The 17307-nt window shown below is 48.4% G+C and overlaps 1 protein-coding gene across 1 annotated transcript; it reads right to left on the bottom strand.

Annotated features, from left to right (window-relative positions):
- Positions 1–6597: 6597 nt before the first annotated feature.
- Positions 6598–15646, bottom strand: LOC101944640 (adenylate cyclase type 10-like). The gene is made up of 7 exons (XM_065594065.1): positions 13539–15646; positions 11624–11731; positions 11064–11235; positions 8305–8590; positions 7708–7711; positions 7374–7578; positions 6598–7290 (listed from the first exon to the last, which is right to left on the bottom strand). The coding sequence occupies exons 1-7, from the start codon at positions 13620–13622 to the stop codon at positions 7127–7129; spliced, it is 1023 nt and encodes a 340-aa protein (XP_065450137.1). The 5' UTR covers positions 13623–15646; the 3' UTR covers positions 6598–7126.
- Between the last annotated feature and the right edge of the window lie 1661 nt (positions 15647–17307).

A 17307-nucleotide genomic window follows, 5' to 3' on the forward strand; every position in this document is an offset into this window, starting at 1 on the left:
AAACAGGAAACCTGCAGAGAGATAGAAAGTAGCAGGGGTGAGATAAAAACCAGGAAGATTCAGACTGTATGAACTCGTCTTGGTCATGCACTTAGGCAGTACTCACTAACTTGGCTTTGCAATAGTCTCTTATCCGACCTACAGGACAATTCCTCTTTGGGAATTGTGCACTCTGTGTGGCTGATTTCTCTTCTACCTCCTGTCCAGAGGTCACTCTGAGAGGATCCTAAAGATATGTTTCTTGCAAAGTGAGTGGGATGGGGACGAGGGGACATCTGTCACAGCCTTAATAGCATCTTTTTCTGCATCCTCACAATGTCCGAATAATCTGTCATGGTTCTCTCACCCCACAAATGTGCATCAATTACTGGCCCTGGAAACATATCGTTGAAGGGCTATGATAATGAAATACTTCCACTAGCTTCCTGCCTCTTAGTGCATCAAATTCAAGTTTCTCTGTCTCCCCTACAAACTCTATAATGTAGAAATAAACCTAGCTGCACAATGCAAAAATGTCAATGCCTTCTCCCCTCCTCCCTTGCACAGCCGGACACATACAAATATAGAACATCACTTTTGACCAGTTTCCATGTTCCATGCCAAAAATAGAAGTGACTATGTATGCTTTGGGGGCACTTCATTTTGTCTGGGGATTTCCCCTCCTCTCCATTGTAGTGTATTATGGGGAAAAAAGAGTTTTTGCAATTCTTGCCATCAATTTTTGGATGAATCAACTGGAAAGAAGCAAAATTATGATCAACCTTCCCCTCCACTTGTAATAGGCTTTGCATTGGTTATTGCTCATGCTGAGCTGTAGTGCAGCACTGAAGGGATTTCAAAACCAAACCACCACCTGAACAGCCATTAAAACAATTACAGGGGCCCGAACAGGGAACTAGGCAATTCAAGGGAGGAGACCAAGGCTAGTAGAGCTGAGTAGATACACAGGGCTGGAGTGTTGCAGGTGTCAGGACCCTGGTATTGAATCCAAGTCCATTGGGTCCCTAAAAGGTATCCCCAGTGTCCGCACCATGGCAGCATGCTGAACCACTACCCCTGACTGACAGCCTTGGTGCTAAAGACCTACAGCCCCACAACACCTAGGCCCCTGATTGGCTGGACTGACAGCATTCTCACTAGGCACCTGGACTATATAAAGACCCCAACAGGAAGAGGAAGCTGTCTGAGCAGCAGGCCATTACTGCCTGGACCACCTTGCTGCCCTGCTGTTTTGCCTGACCTTGCCTTGCTGCTGTACTGTCTCACCTGACTCTGCCTTGCCTGACTGCATCTACCTATCTTGCCAACCCAAACCCTTCGATTGTATCTCCTGGCTACAGACCCCCCTGCGAGAACTCTAACCATTGCCCCAGACTGCCTGTAATACCAATTGTCCTCCCAGTTACCAGACCACCCACACACCACTAGACGACGACTCTGGACTTCCCTAGTCTGCCCATCCTGACCTATCATAATGCCCAGTGTCTGAAAGAGAGGTGTGCAGGGAAACTTGATAGATGGCTGCTCCCAGTGGGCCTGATTCAAAGCCCATTGAAACCAGTGGAAAGACTCCCACTGACATCATGGGCTTTGGATCAGGCCCTCCATGTCTAGCAGCCATCAGGAGATATCCAGCCTCCATTTGCAGATGTATTGCATTTTACAGTCTTTCCACATAATGTGGACATCTCCTTCTCCCTCTCACCTTTAGCGTCTTAGTACGAGTCTCCCGGACTTTTCCTCAATGTGTTTCCGTAGCATAAGGATCTCACACTCCAAGAATCTACAGAATCCACTGGTAGCAAAGAATGAGGCGCTAGTTCTCCTCAGCAACCTTCTGGCTTTTTCAAAAGGCTCCTTGAAGTTGCCCCACTGCTGAAGTCTGGCAAACCTAGATCACCAAGAGAGAGATCCACATAAGATTTGCTGTAGGGGATTTGGACTATTGGACCAGCCAGTGGCATCGATCTATATATGGAAAACTCACGCTGCATCTAGCTACCTGCACAGTGCTATACAATGGGCAGAGGAATTCTTCCTAATGCATGCAGCAAAGCATGAGATATGATTACCACCAACTTAGATTGTACTTTGGGGGCAGTGACTGTCTCGTTATTCTGTGTTCGTACAGCGCCGAGCACAGCAGGGTACTGGTTCATGACTAGGACTCCTAGGCACAATGATGTTGATTATAATAATTTAATGCAAAATAAAGATGTTTTTAATAGACCTAAAATTATCCATCCGAGGTATGTGCCATGATGACGAAAACTTTTCAGCCACCCCCCCAGCTCAGGTGGCCTTAAGGCTCATCAATACCCCATTCAGTCCTCTAGTAGAACTGGCCCAGTTCTGCCATCCTTACTCATATTGAGAAGTACCTGATCAGCCAAGTAGTCACACTGATTTCAACAGGACTCATGGACTAAGGAGCTATTCAACGTGAGTACGCAGGGGCGGCTCTAGGCACCAGCAAAGCAAGCATGTGCTTGGGGCAGCCTATTTGCAGGGGCGGCAGTGATACAGCATGGGAGCTGAGAACCAACAGGGGGCCCTGGGAGCTGTAGTTCCTTGGTTAGCTCCCTGCCTACAGAGCCAGCCCTGGAGCAGGGAAAGAACTACATTTCCCAGCATTCCCTTGGCCACTACCAACAGGAAAGAGGGGGAGGGAGTGAGGTAGCTCAGACTTCATGCTGCAGCCTGCCCTGAATGGAGAGCTGCACTGTGAGTAGGGATACCATATTTTAACATTAAAAAAATAGGACACTCCAAAGGGAGGGAGGGTAGCCCCACCCTGCCACCATCCACTCCCTCTGACTGCCCCCCACAGAAACCCCAACCCATCCAACCCCCCCTGCTCCCTGTCCCCTGATCACCCCTGCCCCTAACTGCCCCCCAGGACCCTACCCCCTATTTAAGCACCGCTGCTCCCTGTCCCCGATCACCCCCTCCCGGGACCCCTGCCCCTAACTGCCCCCCAGGACCCCGCCCCCTATCTAAGCGCCACTGCTCCTTGTCCCCTGATTGCCCCCTCCTGGGACCCCTGCCCCTAACTGCCCCTTGGTACCCCATCTAAGCCTCCCTTCTCCTTGTCCCCAACTGCCCCCTCCTGAGACACCCCCCCAACTTCCACCCTAGGACCCCACCCCTACCTGTCCCCTGACAAACCCCCGGGATGCCCATGCCTATCCAACCGCTGCCTGTCCCCTGACTGCCCCCCCAACCCCCTGACCCATATAACCCCCCCTTCTCCCTGCCCCTGACTGCCCCCCCGAACCTCCGCCCCATCCAACCCCCCAGCCCCCTTACTGTGCCACTCAGACCAGTGTGTCTGGCTCCGCGCAGCGCCAGACACACTGCTGCATACTTGCTCATAGACTCATAGACTCATAGACTCATAGACTTTAAGGTCAGAAGGGACCATTATGATCATCTGGTCTGACCCCCTGCATGCTGCAGGCCACAAAACCGTCCCTACCCCTTCCCTTGACTCTGCTGTTGAAGTCCCCAAATCCTGTGTTTTAGTGACTTCAATTGGCAGAGAACCCTCCTGCTAGCGATCCCTGCCCCATGCTGCGGAGGAAGGCGAAAAACCTCCAGGGCCTCAGCCAATCTACCCTGGAGGAAAATTCCTTCCCGACCCCAAATATGGCGATCAGTAAGACCCCGAGCATGTAGGCAAGAGTCTCCAGCCTGACCCCTGTTAACCATTATACTATTTACCTGCCATTGCTTGGTATTCCTTGGCTAATATGTTTTACCATTAAACCATTCCCTCCATAAACTTATCTAACTTAATCTTAAAACCAGACAAGTCCCTCGCCCCCACCGTTTCCCTCGGAAGGCCGTTCCAATATTTCACCCCTCTGACGGTCAGAAACCTTCGTCTAATTTCAAGCCTGAACTTCCCCACAGCCAGTTTATATCCATTTGTTCTCGTGTCCACATTAGTACTAAGCTGGAATAATTCCTCTCCCTCCCTTGTATTTATCCCTCTGATATATTTAAAGAGAGCAATCATATCCCCCCTCAGCCTTCGTTTTGTCGGACTAAACAACCCGAGCTCCTCTAGTCTCCTTTCATACGACAGGTTTTCCATTCCTCTGATCATCCTAGGAATGGTGCCGTGCTCCCCCACAGGGCCACAGCCCCCTTCCCCCCCCCCAGCACCTGCCTTCCAGATTTGAACACCTCAAAATTCAGGAGTGCTCAAGCTCAGTTTGGGCAGCTGTTACTTCATTTCTCCCAAATCAAATATACGGATCCACTGTAACTTGCTGTAGAAAAAGTAGGATAAAATTGAGCAAGAAATGCTTCCCTGTGGTTATTAGGACTGGAATTGCTATTTTCAACAGCCATTGCCTTTTTTTGTTTGTTTGTTTGTGTAAAAGGAAGATAGTGATATTGCATTGGCAAATTCCCCATAGAAAGAAAGAGTGGAAGAAAAGAATAATAAAGGCACCTCAACTTTTCCTCATTTGTGAAGGACAGTCTTATAATATGCATCCAGATATCCTCCAATCACACAAGCGAAAATTGTTCCACTTTACTGCAGTTCTGTAACCATATGGGAACCAATCCTGTCTGTGTTCTGTGCACATCTAAAATTCATGCTGAATGACCTGCCGTGGGAGCGAGTTACCAGTGACCCAGGGCTGCGGCGGAAGGAGGGTGCAGGTGGGGAGGGGAGAGAGCCCAGGGCTGGGGCGGCAGGAGGTGTGTGTTGGTTGCAATGGTGGGGAGGAATGAGGGAGCACAGAGCTGGGGCGGCAGGGGGTGGGGATGGGGGTGGAGGGGGAGAGCCCAAGGCTGGGGCAGCAGGGGGGTGCGGCGAGGAGCCCAGGGCTGGGACGGGGGAGCAGCCAACATTTTTTTTGCTTGGGGCGGCAAAAAACCTAGAGCCGGCCCTGGTAGAGAGGCTAGATTTGTCAAAGAAAAAGGTTTTCCACCGCCAATCAAAGGTTCACAAGGGAGTTCTCCCCTCTTGCAGACCTCAGGAAACCCACTGTAAGGTGGTGTGAAGTGACCACCTAATCTCCCAGCCAAGCCCCCCGTTCTCACCCAGTCCCCTCACTTTGTAGGCTTTCTGAAGTCTGTACGAAGGGAGCTATGGTCCTGGAGACCTTAGGCCAGGTCTACAATTCAATGTTTTACCGGCCCAGTTAAGTCAGTTAGGGGAGTGATTTTTTTAATGAGATAGCTGTGCCAGCCAAAGCCCTAGCACATAGCAGCTATACTGGGCGGGGAAAGGGCTTTTGCCAGTACAGTTTATGTCATTCACAAAACTGGCATAAGCTGTACCAGGAAAAGAATTTTTTTGCTGGTATAACAGCATCTCCATTAGCAGGGTTTTGCCAATTCAGCCATACTGATATAGTTATACTGGCAAAGGTTTTAAGTGTACACAAGGCTTTAGATGTGCGGAGTGCCAGGAGGCTAAAAGGAGCAGGGTGATTGGGGTAGAGATGAGGGGAATTCCTCCATGCCGGCTGAGTGAAGTCTGCAGAACCCCAGTTAGCCTTGTTGGCCAACTTTACAATCTCCCACTTCCCAGTATAAGGCTCCAGATTTGTATGAGAATATCCCAAAAGCGTCAACGTTCACACAGATATCAACATCCCTTCATCGGAGCTACAACCCCTTTTCTGTTAAATCTTTTAGCTCTCTTCTTTAAAAGCATATCAATTGCAGTTTAACCACAAACGAGATGCCAGAATGGCGCCACCATTTTCTGGAAGTGTTGACATGGCAACCGTCCCTGTCCAGGAGTGTCTTTGCAAAGCACGCCTTTATCTGTTGTCCTCATTACCCAGTACTTACCAGCATAAAGCAAGAGTTCTAAACAGTAAGAAAAGAAACAAGCCATCCCAATGATTGTCTCCTCCACAACAGCCAACTGCTCCAGCCAGCTCAGTACTTGCACACAATCTTGGTACCTAGACATCATGGAGAATTATTGCACGACTCATTTTATTCTGAGGTGTTTCTCTCCTATCCCTTTATTTCCTTTCCTCTTTCCATGTCTCATTCTCTATCCTCCCATCCATCATTCCACTCATATATCTATCCTATTTTTCTCTCCAAGGATCTTTGGTCAACGAGCTTATGGAGAAGGGCTTCAAGGATGCCTGACAAGACACTGAGTGGATAGAGACGTTCCACTGTGGTCCTTCCCAGGTGCGCAAAGTATCCCTATGTGCATATAAGTGTCTGCAAGGTCCACTGTGGATAGCTAATTGCCTTTCCAGCTGGTCATTGACAAGGAAAAGCACCAGGAGCAGTGCATATAGATGCCAGGTGGCCAACCTATTACTACAGACAAACATGCCCCAGCAGAAGGAACAGTTGTGAGAACAAGTGTGTTCAGGAAGCCACTGTGGCTCAGAGAGAGTTCTTATAGATTGATGTCTAATAAGAGACAGACCAGTCTTTTAATCTGCCAGGGATGGGAGGAAATAAGGCTGCCACATGACTCCAGTTGACACTTCTGAGCCTTGTGACAGAGGTACCTGCATCCCAAGTATGGGGATCCAAACTGCCTCCTCATGAGGAAAAAATTCACTTCAGAAGAAAAGTACCAGCCAACCAAAGCAAAAAGCCAAACTTAGCCTGTCCATACTTCCTCACTTCCTGGCTCTATAGACCAGGGAGGTCCTTGGTCGCCCTCATAATGTGCCTCCCACCTCTTTCTGTCAAGGGCACATTGTTATCATCGATAGTAATTCACATTAAGAGCTGTTAGGTATGGCTCAGTATTATCCCTCCATCTCCTCCTTGGTCAGCCATGAGGTCAGACACCATAAATAGGGCCCTGTGTAAATCACATTTTTGTGGAGGACATGGAAATCGAGAAAATGCCCCCAAACCGTGATCTTTTACATATTTTTCCTTACAATTGACTAAATGTACTTATCAAATTCATTCCTTGCAAACTGTCGGGAATTTTCTTTTAAAAAAAAAAATTGATTTATACAGGGCCTTAAACATGATGTCCTTCCTAGAGACACTTCCTAGAGACACTGGTCTGTCTTCTGTCATTGTAACCACATGCCTTGCCTACTGAAGTCATTGGGATTTCTTTATATTTACTATACTTGTGTCTCCATCGACCTCCCACAGTTCCCTATTAGATTTCTTCTCCATACACCATTCTCCTTAGCCCATCCATATGGGAACATAAATTTGCATCATACCTGATGCTCAGAAAGAAAGCTTTGAAGAGCATGCAGAGAACCAGATAGTCCAGCTTCGGTTTCTTCAGACGCACACACATTTCATGGGTTCGATAGCCTGTGGAGAAAACAAATGTATTAAGTGTCTCTCCCTTAATACTGACACCTTCTCTTCACAGTATACGATGAAAGCAGACTTACCTAATTGAATAGATAAGGGCAGGTTACCCAAGCAGAGCTTCATATAGGCCAATGACTGTGCTAATTTAACTGTTGTTAATAGCCCTCCTCCGATAACCCGGAGGTGAGAGCTACGCTGGATGGCCATCAGCTCATATTTCATCCATTTATCTTGGTTACCCATCATCTGGCAGCAGAGTGAGAATTCCGTATAGGATGAAATGATCTAAAATGTTCAAAACAAGAAAAAACAAGAGCCTGAAACTGTTGACTGAATCGTTATCTGGTATAGGCTCAAAAGGGACACATGGATGAACCAGAAACCCCCACATTTCTTTGTTTCTTTTTCTCTTACAACACTGACCATTAAAAAAAATTAGGATTATTAATATTAACATTTATTATGCTCATGTCTAAAGGCTCCAGTAAGGATTCCCCCCCTGTGCTAGGTGTTGTACAGACACCGAATATAAACTAGTGTACATGAAATTAGCAATAGCTTAAAAATCAGAACCAACCTAAACTGTTACAATAAAAAAAATGAAACTGAACCTCAGATCAACTCTTTTGGGAGGCTTAAAGAGCTCAGTAAACATTAATTGTTTGTCATTTCACCACATCTCTGCCTCCCTAGTTCTTACCAAAGGCAGAGGTGCTGCAACATGACAAGGAAGACCATGGGCATGTTTTACCAGCCAAGACAGAAAGAAGCAAGGCATGCTGGAAATCTGACAAGAAAGCTGGTTTTCCATGAGATTTCCAGCCCCAGAGGCTTAGACAGTGTGAATGAGGTTCAGAAAAACATCAGAACATTGGGATGATTATCCAAAGCAAGCTTTTACAGGTCAACCCATTGTTTGTTGAAATCGGACATCTGCTCCATAACAGTCAGGACTCTTCAATCCCCTTTGGGCAGGGTGTGTCCTGTCACCACAGTTATTTCCAGTGCTGCTAGTTACTTCCTCTTCTTTGGGGGCAGGAGGAGAGGGTTCCCAGTGGCGAAGGTGGACCCATCTGGCTCTCATCATCTGATTCCTCTGCTGAGTTCACCTTCATGAGTGCTGCCAGGTGACAGAACTTCTTGCTGTTTGTAGCAGTGTCCAGGCTGAAAAGTTGCCACAATAAGGAAAGGCAGTGGCCCTGCTGGTACAGGAAACCTAATTTCTTCTCCCTGTCACACAAGAGACACATCTTTAGCCAGAGCAGATCACAGCAGCACAAAGATCTCACTATTGCTACTAATTAAACAGAGAGCAGAGGTGGGAGGAGGAGGAGGCGGGATCCTGAACTGGACATTTCTTCCTCCTCCTAGGTAGGAGAGGAGGCATGGAGGATTCCAGGGGCAGGAGAGGGGAAAGGAAGAAGTAGCAATCGGATGATGGGGTACCAGTTGGGAGAGGGTCAGTCAACGGAGGGGTGGCATTGTGGGGGAGGTGGATGTAGCAGCAGGGAGGTTGAGGGTACCTGTGGGCATTGGGAAGGAAGGGAGACATCTGCTCCCCCACTTTGGCTGGCTGCAGAAGGGAGCAGCACAGAAGAACCTGAGGCTGCTTTATGCAGCAATGCTGAGAACCCTCCCCCTTCCCTGGCCACTACAGATCAGCTTTTAGGCTCCAGCCAGGGAGGATTAGCAATTGTAGCCCTGTGCCAGCAGGGGTTGCTCTGTCAGCAGAGGGGAACAGGAGGGGCTTGGCCAGGGTATGAGGGAGCACCATTGGCTGGGTCAGACGCTTCTCCCCCACTATCCAGCAAGCATGGGGGGGGCACAGTTATGGGGAGCATCACAGGGGATAGCTGTGAGGGGGATATGGGGAAAGCCATGCTGTCAACTCTCGTGATAGATGGCATTTTTCCTAAAGCCCCAGCTCCTGGAGTCATGGGATCACAGGAGAACCTTGGCTGCCATTTATTATTTCAAAAGAACAAGGTTCATGTTGTGAAGAAAAGCTTGAGAGACTGGTGATCTTCGGGGAAGGAAAGAGAAGCCAGAAGGGCTGGGAGAGAGGAAAGAGACTGGGGTGGGAAGCTGTTTGGGGCAGAGAGAACAAGAGGGCTATTGGGGAGTCTGGACGGATTTCACATGGAGAGAAGCCTGGAGCGGGAAGGAGGGTGAAAACTCAGCTCACCATCTGGAGACTGCTGCAGTGTAGGCTGGGAACCTGCCACTGGGGACACTGTAGGGGGAGGCCAAAGTAGATGTTGGGTGTTTTATTGAGGGGTATCGGATGAAAGGCAGTTGTGCTAGGACATTTTGGTGATCCAGGAAGGAGGGTTGCTTCGTGGCAGAGAATTACTCTGTCCATCTCCCCCCACCAGTGGCTGTAAGAGGTGAATGTAATGGGGGGAAGGGGGGAGTTGCGGCAGCAGGAAGCGGGTTCCAGCAGAGATGGGGAAGAAGGTGAGCAGAGGAGGAGGGTGGCAGCAGCAGGGGAATATGATGAGGTACGCTGGGGATTCCTGGGGGAGAGGTGAGACAGCCTGACTCCCCCCTGGTGCCTCAACCCAAACTCCGTCATCCCACCCCTCAGGGCTTCACCTACTCCTCCTGGAATCCAGCCTTTTCCTGCTCACTTTTTTCCCCACTCCTGAAATCCCCCTGCTGGACTGTCCATCACTTCTACCTGTCCTCACTACCTCACCTTCACCCCCAAGCACCCCATCTTCAGGCTCCCCTTCTCCCCTCCTACCTTAACCCTTCACCTCTGCACTTCCTCCTTTCCACTGCCTTAACCCTCACCGCCTGGTACCCCGGGCTGCCTCACTGACCTCTGCCACCAACCCCTCCCCTGCTGTTTCACCACTGCCTCCCTCCACTGGGGCTCCCTCATCTCCCCCAGCTTCCCCCTCCACAGCACCTCCCCCATTATGCACCCCACTCTGATATCTCCCCTTCCTGGGTACCTCCAGCCCCTCATGCTGATACCCCCACCGCCTCATCTCTCTCTCTGCTTGAATCCCCAGCAACACTATCCTGCACGGCCCAAAGGGTCTCTCCATAACACCAGATGCTTTTCCTTGCTCCCTCTGCCCCCGTTGGCCCCAAAGCCCATGGCCCCCAAAAGAGCTTCTCCTAATCTCAGGTGCCCCTTCACCTAGGACATCCCCGAACCACTAAGATGATGACTTCTTGCTCCACAACCTAAAAGAATGCTTGTAAACACATTACGCAGCCATGCAGTAGAAAACATTCTGTTAAAGCATTGGCACTGTTCAAGTAGATTATTTATAGTGCAAATAAAAACCTTAAAACTTGTTTACATATGTTGCACCCATTTTTATCACAAACGGGTAAATTGAAGCACTGTTCCCAGACTGAAATATGAGTTTTTCTCCGACATTAGCAAGGACAGGCCAACATTTGGAAATAATGCCTTCAGCAGTAGCAGGGAGTATAAAACTATTCTCAAAAGCAAATGCATTTCTTTGCAATCGATTCCTGTTTTCCAAAATAAATGCTTTGCTTTAAAGTGGGAATGCACGTATCTGTAATTGGGAATGCACGTATCTGTAATTCTCTCTTCCCTACAGTGTGTAAACACCATTTTTTAAAACCCCCACTCTTCACATGCTTAATTTGAAGCATGCAAGTTACATGCTTCAAATTAAGCATGTGCTTAAGTGTTTGCAGGATCGAGGTCTAAATGACAACCAGAGACTAAAGTAAAATCCACCCAACTTGGTTTTACTCCAGTTCTACTTCCTACCCTTTACTGCGACTATACAAGAATTGCTGTTTCTTCTGGTGAAACGCGTGCTTTGACACTTCCATCAGAGTCTTAAAAAAGACTCCAATCAAGGTAAATGGGAATCTTCTGTTTAATAAAATCAAAGCCTTCCTGATAAATTTCTTTGCCAAATTCATTTGTCCCATGTTATAACCGACCTGCAGAGGGGAAGCGAGAGTGAGACAAAGACCGTTTGTTATCAGTCAACTGCATGTTCCGAAATGGTGGGGCTCTCAGCTGCCATTTTCTAGCATGACATCAATGCTGGAGCCAAGGGCAGAGGTGGGGAGTAGAGAGTGGGTTGGGTTAAACCTCATTGAAACTGTTGTGTCCTCCACTCCTCATTTAAGATAGCTGTGAGAGACAAATCAGTGGCCCCACCTAAGGCAAATGGGGCATGCGAGCCCATCCAGTAGTTTGGACTTTTAGTTTCGGATGAGGTTGTATGGACATAGGAGGGAGACACAGGAAACCTGCAATCATCTTCCATAGATGGCCCCAACCAGATACATGAAGAGGTTCCTCAATGTCTTGCTGTCTCCTTACCTCACCCTTCAGGCTGTAGAAGGTAGCTTCCTCAAACTGGTTAATTACAGTCGCTCTGAAGTCCACCGATTTGATCAGATTCTCTGCTGTATTCAAATTGCAAAAGGCCTTAAGCAAAGCAAACCACAGAGAAGGGTAGGTGACCATCTGTGCCGCACACTTTCTCCAACCCCACCACCAGCTGAAGAGAAACGGCTGGATTCTCTGGTCTGCTACGGCCACTGCAAGCAGCAGGAGATGGCCAGTGGAGAATCCCCTCTGCACAGGTGGAGGCAGCAATGTGTCTCCTGCTCCCCTCCTCCCACACCCCGTGGCAGAGGAAGGAGGGAGTGTTCTGAGGGCAAGGTGTGAGCAGAATGGGGTCATGGCAAAGCTTTATGCCTGATCTTCTACTGGTGGAAGCCTAAGCTAGGGTTGCCCTCATGCAGCTATCGCACGCCAGGGCAACATGGCACTGAATCACGGAGCTGCGGCTGTGCATCCCGTCTCTTCGCCACCCTAGCTGTGCTCACACAGGGGTGAATCAAGCCACAAAGCAAAGGGAGCTCTCATCACTCTGTCTAGGACAGCAACATTGCTTTCTTTCCCCTTGGAGTAACCCAGGAGCTGCCTGCAGAGCTGGGACATAATGCCCATGGGTTTCTTTGGCTGAATGTATGGAGGAAATGTAGTACTGAAGGACTGATGGCACTGAGTCCCAGTCACCCTTCAACCCCCCCCTCGCCCCCCACACAGCCCTGCCAATGTACCTTATTCCTGACCTGCGTACTGCCTCCTCCAGGCTATTCCAGTTGTGGGCACCTTCCACAGCTCGGTAACATACTCTAATTCTGACTAGAAGCACCCTATCTCTCCCATGAGCTCTCCATGGTAGAGATTGCTAATTCATATGATGATTTTTGTCATATGACTAAATGTCACCCAGAGACTACGATGGGCCTCCCAAAATCATGTCCCTAATGATCTCCTTATCCTCCCCACCCCCACCCCCTGTGCCCCAGCCTCTAGAGGACTGGGGCTAGTGCCCTAAACCACGCCTTTAAACATTCCTCACTCCCCTCCCACTACTATATTCACTATACTGGGGGGTTGGGTGAAACCGCCTTGAGGCTGGTGCATGTGATAGCTGGCCTTCACTCCGGACAAATGTGTAAGGCACTCAGCTCTTTTCTGGAACAGACAGCCAAAGCAATAGGAGCCTCCCCCCAAAACACAGGCCACGGGCAAAGCTGGAGCAGGAGTTGATCCATGTGACCTAAGCAGTTTCCTGGGAGTCTGATAACAAACATAGGGCTTGGGATTGACTGGACTGCACAGGCGTGTGTGGGTGAGAAACACCACAGAAAGACCCAGAGAAGGCAGAAGAAAGCCAGGAGAGCCACAGAAGGACTTGTAGCATGACCCTGAGAAAAAGGTGCAAGAGCGAGAGCGTTGGGGCAGAGTGCTGTCTCGAAAGAAACTTGGATTTGTGAGCAATTAACTGTCTCCAGCTGTTTGAGTCCTACAGTGTTCAGGGAAACAGAACTTTATGTACATTCCTTGTAAATCAAGAGGATTGCATCAATGAAATGCCTGACTTAGTGTTTCCTTCTAACTGAAACAACCCACAGGATCCCAAATTTTGACTTAAAGCTCAGGTAAAAAGGGGTAATAATATTAAACTGTATGTATGCTTGTAGTCTCTCATGTGCTATGTCTGTGACATTAAAATCCTGCGCCACAGCTCAGGGTCTCTAGCAAAGTAGGAAGGAGAGGCAAGGAAAATGTAGCGCCTAACACTACCAGTCTGAAAGAACCAAAGAACGTGTGTTCCTAGATGAAATCTGGGGTAGCCTGCTAATATGGCGAGAAGTAAAAGGGAGACCAACGGAAAGGACATGAACTCGCATGGGATCAAGGAAGCAAAGCAGCTCACCATGTAGTTGTTTGACAGATGTAAGTAAGCCGCTGCACACTCCAACAAGTAATACAAGCCTCTGGCGTATTCTCCCATCGCCATGCAGTGCCGGGCCAGGGGCACAAAAACAGACTCCACGATCTCTTCACATTCACAGGATCCCAAGCGCTTGATCTTCTCCCAATCCCTGTCAGACTGCTGAATGATCTCGTCCAGCCTTTCCAGAAACTCCTTCTCTATCTCTTCAGCTCTGGCCGGAGACAAGATGGCAGAGAAGGGGCAGGATTCCCAGGTCACAAGGCTTTCTTGTATATCTGTGTTTGGCAGAATTCACAGTTCTAATTCCCTGGTGCTGTTTTTATGTTGTTCTTGTGACCCAGGGGATGGTGCTCTCTGTCCCTAAACTCCTAGCCCCTCCTGTGCCTTTATGGCACTGTTCTGGAGGAAGACTATGGTATTCCTTTATGCAGGGCAAGTTTAAGGCAATCTGCGACTCTTGGCACACCCCCACATGGGGTCTTGTGGCCACTAGAGGATGGACATGTGGCAATGCTCCCCCACCACCACCTCCACCAGACATGGCAGAGCCCCCCTTCTCCCTTGGCCATGCCCTGTCTGCTGTGGGGTGGGCTCAGGCAGCTTCCTCCCTAGCTACAGTGGCTGCTGTTCCCCTGCAGACTCAGGCAGACGTCACATCCCTGCATCAGTTACTCTCCCTTCTTTTTTTCCAAGCTCTTTTTTTTGCAAGATCTGGAAACAGATTTCTTAAAAATGAAAGCTGAGATGCAGACGTCATTGCAGGATTTCTGGAGGGAACCCAGGCCCACGGCACAAGCCTGTGACATTAGTCAGCCTTGGCACCCTGTGCTTTTGGCCAGGATGCAGGCAGCCCTTTCCCTGCCTCGCTTGAGAAGACAGAATTCCATCGCTTCTGACAGCACCAGCACCTAATCCCTCCTAAACAGAATAACCGAAACCATTTCAGCTTGGAGAGCTTCCTGTCTCTTAACACGCCAGAGAGAAAGCGGAGCACAAAAGTTGGCTAAAATGTACCTGACTGAACAGCGGCTCTACAAGATAACTTTGTAAGCAGACCTGAGTACCTTACTTTGGATAGAAAAGAAATGTGACCTAATTGATTAATCTGTATCTCCTGCCCTTGGCTCATCTGCAGCAGGACTGTGAACCATAGCTGGCCCAGACAGTATGCAGCTTTCATGACTAGCTGTCTTTCCCGAGCAGGACCTTGAAAATGTGAATTGAATGTAAACAGATGGAGAGATGCCTGCCTGAGTCTGCAGAGAGCCTGAAACAATCATTCTGAGAGTGTGTTCTGCCACATCCATCTCAACCAGGGCTCCATCAACTCTGATCTTCCATGGCTGCACAAGTTGCCATTTTTTCCAGGATACCACAGAAACCACCATTTCTGCCATGGAATTCACTGTTTTGCTGCATTCAGGCACTCACCATTTTATCTTCCTGACCTGGCTGGACCTGCCTGCAGCTACCTCTTGCTCTGCAGATTTCCCCACAACAGAGAGTTATTTCAGTGCATGTCCCTGCATGGTTCCATAGAGCCAGGGAGTAGGGAAAGCACCAACTCCATGGAACAACACAGGTTGGTGAGCTAACCAGGCTGAAGAATGGTACAACAGCCAAGGTCTGAAAAGATGAGCCACTAAGCCCGCTCCCAGCTTCCCACTTCCCTGGCATCCATTGGGGAAGAGGGCTCTGGGCCAGGAGCTAAGGTTTGGGGTGTGGAGCCAGGCCATCCAGAGGGTGTAATGAAAAATCCATTCTTGGACTGTTGAAAATAAACAAATTCTACTGCAAGAATGTTTAGCTATGAGTCACGGGGGGATGGGAGGGAGAGTGAGTGGGAATGAAGGGCATTTCCCAGAGAGAGAGAGAGAGAGAGAGAGAGAGTAAATCAGGGTCAGCAACTTTTCAGAAGTGGCGTGCCTAGTCTTCATTTTTTCACTCTGATTTAAGGTTTCACGTGCCAGTAATACATTTTAACGTTTTTAGAAGGTCTCTTTCTATAAGTCTATAATATATAACTAAACTATTGTTATATGTAAAGTATAACATCATCATTGGACCTAATCACATCAGCCATACCATCAGGGGCTCGTTCACCTGCACATCTACCAATGTGATATATGCCATCATGTGCCAGCAATGCCCCTCTCCATGTACATTGGCCAAACCGGACAGTCTCTACGCAAAAGAATTAATGGACACAAATCTGACATCAGGAATCAAAATACTCAAAAACCAGTGGGAGAACACTTTAACCTGTCTGGTCATTCAGTGACAGACCTGCGGGTGGCTATATTACAACAGAAAAACTTCAAAAACAGACTCCAACGAGAGACTGCTGAGCTAGAATTGATATGCAAACTAGACACAATCAACTCCGGTTTGAATAAGGACTGGGAATGGCTGAACCATTACAAACATTGAATCTATCTCCCCTTGTAAGTATTCTCACACTTCTTAACTGTCTGTACTGGGCTAGCTTGATTATCACTTCAAAAGTTTTTTTTCTCTTAATTAATTGGCCTCTCAGAGTTGGTAAGACAACTCCCACCTGTTTATGCTCTCTGTCTGTGTGTATATATATCTCCTCAATATATGTTCCATTCTATATGCATCCGAAGAAGTGGGCTGTAGTCCACGAAAGCTTATGCTCTAATAAATTTGTTAGTCTCTAAGGTGCCACAAGTACTCCTGTTCTTCTTTTTAAGGTTTTTAAAATGTTTAAGAAGCTTCATTTAAAATTAAATTAAAATGCAGAGCCCCCCCGGACTGGTGGCCAGGACCCGGGCAGTGTGAGTGCCACTGAAAATCAGCTTGCGTGCCGCCTTCGGCACACGTGCCATAGGTTGCCTACCCCTGGAGTAAATTAATGCTGCTGTAGAATGTAGGAGTCCCATTGTGCCATGGAATGCATGGGGCCCTGACAGTAGGGATGTTCCATTCTGAGAGAGTCCTTCACACCCTCCAAACTCCCAGGCTCCATGGGTATCTTGCCCCCCATCAGGTAATGTCTTCCCCCACAGGTAGCAGCCAAATGCATATATTCCACTCACAACCTCTGGAGCCCCTAGGAATCTATTTCTTTGTAAAGTGGTCTGGTGAATGAAGACCTTGTTCCCGTACTTAAGATTTTCCTCTGGCAACATCTTGTGTTTCTTTAGTGCCTCTGGCAACATCTTGTGTTTCTTTAGTGCCTTTACAGTCTCTAGAAAGAAAATCAACCACTGGGTTCAATGCAACATCATATGTCCTGGACTAAGAGCCGCTTTTTACCATTCTCTAACACTAAGATAATGAGATGAAATTCCATAACATAGGAAATGTCTTCACTGCAGACTTAGTGTGTGACATACCAGGCCAGGAAACTCCGAAGGCCACAGTTAATGGGAAGAATCCCACCCACCCAGAAATCCTCCAAATGCCGATAGCTTAAAGAGAAGAAACACCCACTACTCTCAAAAATGTTCTTTATGGTCCAGATCTTTAGCTGGTGTAAATCAGCATAGCTCCATTGATGTCAGCACAGCTATACCCACTTACACCAGTATATGATCTAACCCAGTGGTTTTCAACCTATTTACCGTTGTGAACTGCATATGTAGCCCACAATGTGTTATGTGGGCCACATCCAATACTACCTCTACGGCCCTGAGGATGTCACATGGGCCGCAGCTCTGTGCGGATTGGGCCACAAGCAGCCCGCGGGCCGCAGGTTGAGAACCACTGGGTGGGTTTTTTGCCC

Source organism: Chrysemys picta, chromosome 4 (assembly GCF_011386835.1).
Source record: "Chrysemys picta bellii isolate R12L10 chromosome 4, ASM1138683v2, whole genome shotgun sequence".
Taxonomy (NCBI): domain Eukaryota; kingdom Metazoa; phylum Chordata; order Testudines; family Emydidae; genus Chrysemys; species Chrysemys picta.

Coding starts and splice junctions, on each gene's coding strand:
- LOC101944640 (XM_065594065.1), bottom strand. CDS start 13,622: ATGGCGATGGGAGAATACGCCAGAGGCTTGTATTACTTGTTGGAGTGT. Junction 11,732..13,538: donor ATCTGTCAAACAACTACATG/GTGAGCTGCTTT, acceptor GCTTTGCTTAAG/GCCTTTTGCAATTTGAATAC. Junction 11,236..11,623: donor TCTACAGCCTGAAGGGTGAG/GTAAGGAGACAG, acceptor TCCCCTCTGCAG/GTCGGTTATAACATGGGACA.